General features: G+C 46.4%; 1 protein-coding gene across 1 annotated transcript in view; it reads right to left on the minus strand.

Annotated features, from left to right (window-relative positions):
* The window catches only part of Trpm1 (transient receptor potential cation channel subfamily M member 1), a 46,260-nt gene extending 37,027 nt beyond the window's left edge, over positions 1-9,233 (minus strand). Inside the window, exons 1-3 of the mRNA XM_028872844.2 lie at positions 8,456-9,233; positions 3,756-4,048; positions 1,257-1,485 (exon numbers count right to left, since the gene is read on the minus strand). Coding sequence (XP_028728677.2) covers positions 1,257-1,485; positions 3,756-4,048; positions 8,456-8,491 — 558 coding nt within the window. The 5' untranslated portion in view covers positions 8,492-9,233. The remainder of the gene's footprint in view (positions 1-1,256; positions 1,486-3,755; positions 4,049-8,455) is intronic.
* Positions 9,234-12,755: the final 3,522 nt, after the last annotated feature.

Consider the following 12,755-nt stretch of genomic DNA (forward strand, 5'->3'; position numbering starts at 1 on the left):
AGGGTACACAATATATCACCACAATTATACAGCTGGATTTCTGGCCGAATAAAATCTTTTCTCAAGATAATCTAGGAGTTTGTTAACTGTTTCGAACTCTCCAAGCCTTTTCATTGTTTCGCATTCTCTCATAAACCGTGTGTAAGGGAGAGGTGTTGTCAGCCAAAGCACTGTAGAAACAGAGAGCAGATCTGTACTTCGTTTTTTTTTTCAATGATTAATTTGTTTTTATGCATATGGATACTGTGTTTGCATGTGTGTCTATGCACCATGTGTGTGTCATGCCTGAGGAGGCCAGAGAGAACATTGGCTCTCCTGAAACTGGAGTCACACATAGTTGTTAGCCACTATGGAGGTGCTGGGAATTGAACCTGGATCCTGTGATGAAGAGCTCTGAGGCAAAGCATGGTGGCTACATGGGGGCCAGAGTGTCTGACTACCTCAGCTCAGGTCCTGTCCCGTACCGTACCGACCACCTCAGACCCTGGGCAACTTCATCACCGAGCTTTGAGTTCCTCATCTGTGAAGCCGGAACTGTTGGAGTGTCTGCTGTGTGGGGTTTCAGAGGGGAACACAGTGGTCCGTCCCCCTTACCTCTCCCAACCACCAGAGGATGCCTGACACAGAGGGTACTGACCTCCACGCCCTCTGTGTGGTGTCCGGATGTCTGCGGCATTGCTACCTAGTGGCAAAGCTAAGGTGCCATACATTTCACACCCCGCTGCCTCCTGAGCATCACCACTCTCTTCTGTGGAGCCACGGATAAGGAACTTCAGGATTACTTGAATACAAGCACTGGGTGTTGTGACAGTCGATATGCTAACTGAGATATCTACTAGGTGACTAATGGGTAGGGGCAGCACACGTTGTGGACAGACTGGACAAGCCGAGGATTTATGTTTGGGGCTGGGGGTTGGGTAGAGTGGGATCATCATGCTACTCAGAACAGCATACAATTTACAACTCAAGCAAGGAGATTAGGGTAAACCTCAGCAGCGGAGAGAGTCTTCATCTGGTTTACAACAGGCCCTTGATTGCCCCCCAAACAAACAAACAAAAACAAAACCTTACGAATTCATTACTTCTTGAATTTTCCATTGAACATTTTCAGGCTGTGGGTGACGAGGTAACAGAAGGGGGCGGGGAGTGAACTCCAGTACCGTAAGGGCCACTGCAGAGGGAACAAGCTACAGGGACTGAGCTCAGCCTAGTGTCCCGTCTGTGTGACCCCAGCGTGGTGACTGCATCACACCCACCTTCAGGCCGGGGTTCTTCCTCATGCGGAGCCTTCCCATCCACATGTCCGTCAGCAGCATCTGGCTGCAGGTGTGAGCGATGAAGTCCCGGTGCTTGGCCGCCACAGCCAGCTTGAGGCAGGTTGAGTTGCTCCAGTTTTTGAGCTCGTAGGTCAGAAGCTTCATGGCCACCTGCTCATCGTGTTTGTAAGACTGATCTAACAGCTCCACAGCAAGCTGCCCAAAATCTCTGCGGGGGTGAAAAAGATGTCGGCGGCGATGAAACCACAGGGGCTGTGAGTTAAACATATGTGTCCATAGCCATCTGGGGAGCTATACAAGACACAGAACACAGGATTGAGGGTGCTTTGATGTCCTCTTAAGTTCTCAAGATCTGTCATCAGAGAAGGGCGCAATAAGTAGCAAGCTCTGATTGGTCAGAGAGGGCACTGATTGCTCTTCCTCCAAACAGAGCTTAGCTGTGTCCCTCGGGACCCCCAGGAGACAAAGTCTTTTACTCGGGATGTACAAAGAACAAGGAGGCAGACTGAAACGGCAGGATCTGTGGGGTTGCGGTAGTAACCAGCGGTTGCTTCGGAGGGACCAATGAGTGGGGTCGGTAGAGCACCAGGATGGCTCGTGGGTGTTGGTTAGGTTCCGATTTTAAATGTGGGTGCTGGCCATGCCCGTGTGTTTGCCGTAAGCCAAACATCTAAACCATGTGCCTTTCATGGGTTGTGTAAGACTTCAACAAGCCGTTGGTTACAAGATAATTCAACATGCCCAGGGCAATGGGACAGAGCGTAGCTGTCACAGGGCCAGAGCGGGTCATCTGATGGTGAATGGCAGCAGCGTAGGAGTCGGGGCATGCAGAAGGTGACATGGCTGAATTTTGAACATAGTTTGTTCTTTTTTCCTCATGACCCTGCTTTTATAAAGACAGCTATAGCCACTTCCTGTTCCTTCGTCTTTGTGTGTGTGTCATGGGATGTGATCACATAGTGATCGTTCTCCTCTGGTTTTGTTTCTCCACCTCTAGCATATTTTGTTGCAGTTATGAAGATGGAGATGGAGGAGGAGGGAGAGTGGCCATTCCTGTCCCTGGAAGGTTCTGCGGTGCACAGTACTTTCTGGTCCTGGTCCTAGGCTGCAGGGCAGCACATCACCAAGGGAGGACTCTGCAAGGCAGGACTGCGTCACCCAAGGTAGGTGAACGTATCTCTGGCCTAAAAATCTTTAGGCTCTGGAGTTAGAGAGATGGCTTAATGGCTAAGAGCATTCATTTCTTTCTTCTGCAGAGGACCCAGGTTCAGTTCCCACTACCCACATGGTGGCTCACAACTACCTGTAACTCCAGCTCCAGGGATTGGACACCCCTCCTCTTCTGACCTCCTCAGACACCAGGCATGCTGGTGGCATCACACACACACACACACACACACACACACACACACACACACACAGAGGCAAAACACTCATACTCATAAAATAAAACCAACCGAAGAGAAAAACATTACAGTCTTTGGTGCTAACATTTAGAAGCCAGCTAATCGTTTTGGAAATCACTGAATCCAGAACAAAAGCACAAGGCTTCCAGACAAAGCTGTCAGGTGCTGGCGCAGCTGCCTGGCTGGGTCTGCCTCAAGTTCATGTGCTAGAAAGTCGTCCCTGGGCTTCAGATTTCCAGTCTGGCACGTGATGAACTTGGAAAGAGCTGGCCACTCCTAACAACAGATGAAACGCCGAACAGGCTGGAGCTCAGCTTCCCTTCCTCACTCCATCCCAGGGAAGACTTCTGTCCCTGGACCGCAGGGACAGGCAGGCAGACACAGAATCATTGCTCACTGTAGCAGACGTGTCCGCAGAACCAGGGCGAGCTTAGGAAACACAACTCTAGCTATAACCCATGTATTACCGAATGCTTGCTATGACCAAGTCCAAATGTAATCCAGGGCCCCACCCAAACAGGTTCCGACAGCGAATGTAGGAGCACCCCCTCTTCGGGTAGGGGAAAGGGAAAAGGAACCTCATTGAAACCTGACACTACTCTGCCCTCCTTAGCCAGGCCTGCCCCAGGAGAACCTAGCTAAACAGAAAGCCTAGCCTGCTGCAGGTATCTGCATGAAGAGAAAAAGCCAACACCAGCCCCCTTTAGCCATCGGCCCCAGCTCCAGGGGAAGAAAAATCCAGAAGGCCTTCTGACATTCAGAGCCCAGTGCATAGATGTGCTGAAGTGTGTACAGCATCCGGGGGTGTTTCTTTACGGGAATCTATTTCACTACTTTTGCATAGAGGAGTGCTTCAATGATTTGCATGAGAAAGCTGCAAACCAAACCAGTAACAACAGCCCAGAGGGACCGCAGTGAGAATACTGACAGACGGGATGGGCAAGGCAGTTTGTGAGTAAGCCTCAACCACAATGGTCCTTAAAGGAGACGTCTGCGCAGTGGTCATGCCTTCAGCGGGGAGAGCACCAGGGCAAGAGTCAGCCGTGGCCTCAGGTTCCCTCAAGATACTCACTTGGAATTGTTGTCCAGATCCTGAGAGATGTCATCTACCAGCTCGCTCTCGGAGGACTCGTGGGCCATGGCCTTGTAGAGCTTACAGGCCACCAAGGCCTTTGCCATGCTCTCCTCCCCACGCTGCCACAGGAAGACAGCCATCTTCTGGCGCTTCATGAGCACAGCCCACACCATGAGCTCATGGAACGGATACTGGAACCGACTCACGGCGGGGTCGTCCACATCAATGTCAATCTCTTCCTCCTTCTTCTTCTTCTTTTTCTTCTTCCCTTTGGCTGGAGGTTCATCATCCTGAGAGGAGAGAAATACCCCTTTGGGAAAAAAAATGGCTCTTCCTAAACTGGCAACAAATTAGCTCTTCAGGAGCTGAAGGAGAGAGGAAGACTTCCATGTCAGAAGCAGCTGAGAGCCTTGGTGAGCCAGGCTCTGGCCTCCACTCTGCACACTGGTTCCTTTGGGAAGGCGCACATGTTTATTATGAAAAGCAAATCACTTAAAACCAAGTGAACTGAAAAGGAATGCTGCTATTTGAGTAACTTATCGCTGGGCTAGCAGCTCTGTTGTTTTTTTTTCTCCAGAGGGTTTTAACTGAGGAGACAAAATAAACATGGAACAACCTCCCCATAAACTAACTACAGATAGCACAACAGGAAAGGTGAAGTCACTGTTTGTCTCTTCAGGGACATCTTCCAACACAGCAGAAGAGCGATACTTGTTTGCAAGATAGAGATGAGCTAGGAACTGACAGAAACCGTGTAAGCAGGGCCTGGTGGCACAGGCCTGTAAAACCAACTAACCCGGAGACTGAGGCAGGAGGTCAGTAAGTTCAACCTCTTCCTGGCCTACAGAGTGCGTCAAAGGCAAGTCTGGGCAACTGAGTGAGGTTCTGCCTCAAAAGAAAAGAAAAGGGCTTGCTATGCAAGATGAGGAACCGAATTTGGATCCCTACGCCACTTAGAAGGCCAGCTGAGGCAGCAAGGGCTTCTAACGCCAGCACTGGGAGGCAGAGGCAAGAGGATCCCTGGGGTCTGATGGCCAAGTGTAGTCCACCAGTGAGGTCCAGCTTCAGGGAATGACTGTCTCAAAAAAACAAAAACAAAACAACAACAACAACAAACAAACAAACAAAAAAAAAAAAACGTGGCCCAACAGGTTCCTGGTGCCAAGTCTAAGGGCCAGAATTCAATTCCAGGACCTCCATGATAGAAGGAGAGAACAGACTTCTACAAGTTGTCCTCTGACCTCTACTGGCATGTGATGCATGCGCGCACGAATAAACACACTCACACACACACACACACACACACACACACACACACACACAGAGGAAAATAAAACTGTAATTAAAAAGAAAACTCAGAATAAAAACTATGCGTCACTGAAGCTATTGGACAGGCAGAAGAGGCTAGAAGGTTGTGTGAAGCCTTGTAAAGGCGAACTTGAAAGTCTAGGTGAAGTCACTTTTAGGAAAATGGAAATGAGCAAGTTCGACTCTGTCAGACAGGAAGCCTAGACGAATTCATATCCTCAGTGCCTGTCATCAAGGAAATGAAAAATAAACTAAAACCAGGCTTGGGGCAGAGAATTACCAACGCACATCTAGACGACTTTGTAGACCAGGTTGGTCCAACCAGATTGAAGGACTCCAGAGAAAGGAAATATCAGAAGATTTGGGGCTCACAATCGAGCCAGAGGCGGGCCTTAGCTGTGAATTCTGAACTGAAGCCTTCTTTGAAAATCCATTCAGAATGGGATGCTGTTAAACACGGTAATTTATTTATAAATATGCTCGACTAAAGCAAACACTATTCTGTGTTACAGCATCTCTCCCACTCATTTGAATATTTTTATGGCTAGTGTGTTGTTGTTTTTATGGGTTTTTCCCCCCTTGGTGCTTAATTTTTAAAGCTTTTTTAATAATGGTGTTGTCAATTCTTTTGTCCCATGGTGAGGTCACTTGAGTTGGCCTTCCTGATGTCAAATAGTATTTATTATTTGCTGACAGTCATTTTGCGAAAGAAACGTAGCAATAAAGTGACCTCTAATGACATTCCTCTACACCCATAGATCAGTTTCTCTCTCAGTCCTCATCAGAGAAGCTTCCTTTTGGAACTCTCAGTTCCAAATGGGACATTTTCACCAAATCCTCCCCTCTGGGCTCAGGGAACTTTGAAGAAGAGGAGGCAGAAAGATTGTAGGATCCAGAGAAACAGTGTCTTCCAGATACAACAGGACTGATCCACATATGAACTCACAGAGACTGTGGCAGTGTGCCTAGGCCTGCACAGAGCCAAACCTCACAGAATCCCAGCACTTGAGATGGGGCAGTAGGCATGAGCCCCCATCCCCAACCAGGAAGCTGTCTCCACTTGATAACTATCAGAAAGGGTTATAGAAATCACAGTTAAGGTCAGCCCGTACCCAGCAGTAGATGGGCACAAAATGAACTCATTAGTATCTCAGGGGATTTTTTTTTTAAAACCTTACTGGTCTTTTGCTTGTATATTATGGCTTCAGGTTTTGAAGTTGTATGGATTTTGTTTGCTTGCTTCGGCGTGTGTCTGTGTGTATCTGCGTTTCTCATGTTCTTTCCTAGTTTCTTTTTTTGTTGTTGTTGGATAGTTTATTTTGCTGTATCATTGTTTGTTGTTTTTATTTATCTGTTTGTTTAAGAGAGAAGAAAAGTGTGCAGTTGGAAGGGTTGGGAGGTAGGGAGGATCTGTGAGGAGATGGAGGGCAACCATGATCAGAATTTATTCTGTGAAAATAACTTTATTTTAATTTAAAAAAAATGTTAGGAATGTTATATAATTTTTAGTTTTCTCATTAGTATCTACTGATAAATGATCATGTCATATCTTTTCCTTGTTTATCTTAACAGTGAGACAACATATTAAAGACTTACTAACATTAAATTATATTTGTATTCTTAGGAAATCTAAATTTCTTATTTAAGACATTACAAAGTTGTATTGAGATTTTTTGGTATTTTATGGTTTTTAAATAGTAGAAATAACATCATTCTCTAAGGGTTTCTGTTCTTTAGGATTTCTTTAGAAACTGGTTTTACGAACTTTATAGCATTAGTTAGGTAGCCTCTATCTTTAAAAGTGTCTGTTATCCCATAGACACCCTCACCAGACATTACAGGCTGTTATCATTGCTTCTGGTTACCTTCCAGAACTTGATAGCAAGATCCCATTGCTGAAAAGACCATGAGTCAAGGAGAAATCAGGCTGGTACTGACCTGGAAGCTTCATCCCTACTGGCTAGCTCTCACAGAGCTGGAAGGCTCTGTACACACTACCAGGGAAAAAAGCTAATCCTGTCCTACCCACTGGGAATCCTGGGAGCTACAGTAATGACTGGTCTGGCAAGACATGTCCACTGGTTCAATAGTAACATGAATATTATTGTAGTAACCAACACTTTCTGATTGGATTTAAGGCTAGCTTCACAAGATGAACCTTTTTTTTCTTGTGCTTGGTACTGGGCCCAAACCCATGGCTGGCTAGGTCATAGGCCTTCAGAGATAACCCAATACATCTGCTAAATGGACATAGTATCAAACTGCCCCCCTAAGGTATTTTTATGCTCATAGATTAGTACATCTTTCAAATCTTATCAGAGAAGCTCATTTTTACAGTAGAAATTGTGGAGCCTCATCTCTAAGGGGGACATTTACGTCATATTTTCTTTCTCCAAGGCTTAGAGATCATTGCAGAAAAAGGGGAAGAAAAATTGTAAGAGCCAGAGGTGGTTGACATCTGCAGTGAAACAGTTCTTGCTAGACATACTAGAGATGTTGCCTGTGTGACCTCACAGTGGCTGTGACTGTTTGCACAAGACCTGCATAAGATCAAGCCAACCAAAATCCCAGCATGGGTGGGGGAGGAGCTTATAAAGTCCCACCCCTAGCTGAGGAGCTACTGGCCATTGATGTCTATGGGGGCAAATAGAGCCAGTTTTCTTCAGGAATGAGGCTTCTGAGAGGCTACCTACACTTCATTAGGTGGTCCTACACCCATGTACATAGTACAGAGGACTCAGTGGCTTTAAAAAACAGCCCATGAAGTTGGGAGGGAAGAAAAGTGCAGGGATATGGGAGGAAATGGAGGGAAGTGAATGAGAGTGAATTTGATTGATTAAAATACATTATACACAGGTACGAAATTCTCAACAAAAAAGAAAATTCATTTTTTAAAATATGATAAACTTAGGCTGGGGAGATGGCTCTGTGGATAGAATGCTTGGCTCTGAAGTATGAGGACTGAGTTCAGATCCCTAGAACTCAGATAAAAGCTGGGCAGGCGTCATACTTGCCTGTAATACTAGAGACAGATTTCCCCAAGCCTAGCTGGTTAGATAAAGTAGTTGTAATCAGTAAGCTCCAGGTTCAGTGAGAGATCCTGCCTCAATAAACACAGTGGAGAACAACTGAGGAAGACATGTGAGGACAACCTCTCGCCTGCACACACCGACACACGTAGGAAAACACAGTCTCCCCCCATTAGCACTTAAATTTTTTAAAGGTTGTATAACCTTTTTTATGATTCATCCAACTCATCTAAGATTTTGGTGAGTTGTGTAGAGTACTCATTAATGGAAAACATTGCCCAATTTTGTGTTAATCTAGATCTAAAAGTTTTCACAGAGTGACCAAAGTATCATAAACTACTACAGACCCGCTGTACTTACTTCCATTCCCAGAAGTTTAAGCGCTTTGGGCTGCATAATGAAGAAGGAGGAAAAGAAAGAAATTGACTCAGGTAACTGTGTTAATGAAGTCAAATACTTTGTATCACCACTAGTTAATGTCAATATCCAAGTGAGGGAATGCCTTCATACGGAAACTGCTTCTGTCAGCAGAAATCAGTTTGGAAAGACATACAGACACTCAGCCCTCCTTGTAAGTAGAACTGAACAAATCTTCTAGCAGAGATTGTGGAGTAGGAGTGAGGAATGCCTCCCACAGAGCTGAGGTTCACATGACTGGGGGTTTGACGGGCTGGAGCAACAAGAAACATTATGGGAGGTCAGGAATTAACTTTGATTATGGTAGAGGAACAGGATCTATTGTGGTAGGGTGGGGATGGCTTGCCACAGCTGTCTCGGATTCCTTGGCTGTACCGTGAGTTTGGCTATGACTGTTTGACCAGCAGGGAGTCCTGGATTTGGGGTGGGGTGGCAACAGATGTTTTTCATGCCCCATGCTTTAGAAGATGACAGCTGCTCCAGGGATCTGTGGGAGGACAGGTTGAGAGAGTAGACATGGGACCAGGAGGAAGGCTATTGTGGGGAAAGAGGGAGGCAGACATGCTCGACAGATTGCCCTGACTGAGCCGGTTTTAAGAGGTGATATGAGTGGCTGCACGTGGAGCTGGGAGACCTCACATGGGGGATGAGGGCAGAGGTAGCGTGGGTGGACTCTGGGACACATGGCGTGAAGAGTTGGGTTCTGCACAGGTAGACTAATCGGGAAGCACATCAAGGAACCACATGCCATTCTGGGAGACACAGGACACTGCGTGTCTGCTGATCTCTACCCTCTTAGGGCCAAACAGGTTGTTGTAGAGAGTCCGGAAACTTTTACGGGTGTAGTTGCAGCGGTAGGCGCCTCCCATGAGATACTCCAGCACCAGTCCTATGTCAATGAGGCTGATGTGATAATCTGGTGGAAGGTTGCTCTGTAAAAAAAGAAGTTCGCTGTGAGGACATCCTCCTCCCACAAGTCAGGCACATGTCATCACCCTGGTAGCAACTTGGCTGTTACTATAACAACCACGTTTGGTCTGCTACCATATGATGTGCAGGGATGGTAGGTTAAACCATATTCCAAAAAATTGGCATAAGCTCTTCCATCGAGAAGAAAGAGTTAGACAGCCATTCACCACAGAGTCTATGGCACACCCATGGCCAGAGAGAATGGTTTGTGGCTGGTACGTGGAGGTGGAGGGAGCTGTGTGATGCCGGAGGACTATAAGCAGATTTATTTGTATGACACATATCCTTGATAGCCCCTTGGAGAGGGGAAGCTAGCCTCAGGGAGGGGCCAAGTTTCATTAGGGAAGTGGGTCTCATGGGAATCTGTAGAAGGCCAGCATATTTTTCAGGAGTGGAGCCTCTCTGGCGAAAGCTTAAATGGGACTCAGTGACTCTGGGGGACACTGAATCTTCAGTAAAGACACAATCAGCAGCTGTCTGGTATGACAGAGAGCTACCAAAGGGACTGAATCTTATCAATGTGGAAGAGGGTCTGCTGGGACAGAGTCCCGGTGGTGAGAAGAAATGGCCTGAAGAGAGCATCCCCTGCATTGTGCCACACATCCACGTTCTAGACAGGCTGACACACCATTGTGTCAATTGGTATTGTAATAGCTGAAATGATTTGGTACACTGGGATCTATGGAATGTCGTTTTTATAAGCAGACTAGCTACACTGGCTGAATCCTTTGCTCATGAAATCTGTATTTCTTCAGATTCTATTATGATCATCAATCATGTTGAGCTCAGGGTTTCATACCTGGTAGGTATGCATTCTGCTGTTGAGCTACATCCCAGCCCAAAGATTCCTTACTGGCAACAAGGAGCTGGATGCTGGGGGAGGGGGGGAATGAAGCTCTGAAGAGCAGCATGTAGCATCATGTGGAACTCACAGGAGTGTCTGAGATGCCTGGGTAGGCTTCCAGGAGATGATGACATGGGAGCAGTGGAGCAGGGATGATGGGTAAAAAGAGAAAGAGCAAATGCTGTGGGTGTGAGGAGGTGTGGCCCAGACAGAATACAGTCTCCCAGGGCTCCCCACGTTCAAGTGGGTTGGTGTAGAGCATGGTGGAACATGATGGGAGGGAGTAGGGGTCACGGGCATGGGCCAGGCCCATTGGGAATGTATGTGTATTCTAACAAGCTTGAACTTCAGGTTGCAGCCATGGAACAATTTGGGGGTGATGATTATGAACAGGGAATCAAGTGGGATGTGGGAGATTATTGAAGTCATTCAACTGGGAAATGGCTGGGCTTGAACTTGGACAGCTCTCACTTTGAAAGTTTACACTTCCTAATCTTTCTCCCTCCTGGGTCTTGAGGGAGGAAGCAGAGTTCTTGTGTGTGTAACAAGGCTCTGGACCAGAGGGTCTCTGAGGTCCTCAGTTCCCAGATTCACTGATTCTATTCTGCTCTGTAGAAATCATATTCTCATATTCTTAGAACTGAATATTGCTAAGAAATATGACCAGGCCATCCAGGACTCTCTCATTCTAGAGAGATAGATTGCTCCTATGAGAACCTGATGTCATCTCTAACTTGTGATGACAAGACATAAGAGATCCCAGGGTAGGACCGAGTGAGCAAGACCCCACAGGAGCACAGGCTGTCCATAGTGGGGAGCCCTGGAGAATAAGGAGAGCAGTTCCCCTTAGAAATGAGGGAACTGCAAAGGCTGAGAACCTCTGATGCAATACCCAGGACACACAGACCTCCTGAGGAGCCTCCTGTTGGTACTTGTGGAATCATGTTGGTGCTACACTATAACCCCGCAGCATCAGTGTGCTCCTGGGCTGTGACAAAGCTTATTCTACCTCCCCTCTACTTCAAGTTTTAGTTTTGCTTTTTGTATTTATGTTTGTTTGTTTGGCATGCATGCATGTGTGTATTTGTGTTTGTATGTGTGGGTACACATGCATGCATGTGTGTGCATGCCTGTGGAGACCTGCAGTTGACAAGTCTGGTGTCTTTCTCAGCTTCTCTCTACCTTGTGTATTGAAGTAGAGGCTAAAATGAACCTGGAGCTTGCCAGCTTACTTCACAGATGCTCTGTCAGTACCTCTGGCAGGCACGGGATTGGGGGCACCATGACCATCCAGCTTAGATCTTTTTAAAAACAATTATATGTATGTATGTATGTATGTATGTATATATATGTATAGATGATAGATAGATAGATAGATAGATAGATAGATAGATAGATAGATAGATAGATTGTGTGTGTGTGTGTGTGTGTGTGTGTGTGTGTGTGTGTGTGTGTGCGCGTGCGCGCATGCCACAGTGCACCTGTGGAGGTCAGAGGAAAACCTGTAGAAGTCACTTCTCTTCTTCTACTGTATGAGTCCCAGAGATCAAACTCAGGTACTCAAACTTGTCAGCAAGCACCTTTACCTGCTGAGTCCTCTCACGGGACCTCACCTAGCATTTACTGGATGCTAGAAATCCAAACTCCAGTTCCAAGCACTTACAGCCTCTCCCTTTATTCTTTTCTTTTTAAAGTAATAAATAAACTCTTGCTATGGACTGAGGAAGTCATTGTTCCCTACGTCTCAAATAATGTTCCCTGTCTCAAATAAAAAGGTAACACATGTCACAACCAGAAGATTGTTCTCCGAACTGCTTTAGCGACGGATGCTAGCAGATCCGGTTCAGGGCAGATGGACTCACCTTCTTTACATCCCTCACCAGCAGATGAAGGGTGTTTGGTGGGCCCAGTCTCTGAAAGGGAAGCAGTCAGCCACAATAAGTATGGTTGGCTCTTCAACTCTTGAGCAAAATTCTGCCCCACTGAATTGTGGGGTTCGTAATGTACTACTGACTCATTTATTTTCTAAGACACCTGGCTGTGGTCACCACATTCAAATGTGTGTGAAATACTTTGGATAGTTTCAGTGTCTTGCAGTGTTGAATATCTGCATGTTTTACACCATGTCTTAGAATGCCGGAAGAAGACATAAGTTTCCAAAACTTGAATTGTACTAGTGTAGGCAGAGCAGATTTCATCCAGACACTTCCTGTTCTGACACAGCACAGCTCCTACCTGTTAAAATTTGTTTTCCCAAGCAACAGTCGACTACTAACCCTGGTTCAGTCTGCTGCTGCCTTAGGACAGGAGGGCCTCTTGCTTCACAAGCATAGGATGTAAATGCAGACTTGCAGGGGTTCATCTGGTCATTTTTAGACTTTTCTCTGTTGCACAAGTAACGCATGAGTCCTCACGAGACACTGAATCTGA

The sequence above is a fragment of the Peromyscus leucopus genome, chromosome 1 (assembly GCF_004664715.2).
Source record: "Peromyscus leucopus breed LL Stock chromosome 1, UCI_PerLeu_2.1, whole genome shotgun sequence".
NCBI classification, from domain to species: Eukaryota; Metazoa; Chordata; class Mammalia; order Rodentia; family Cricetidae; genus Peromyscus; species Peromyscus leucopus.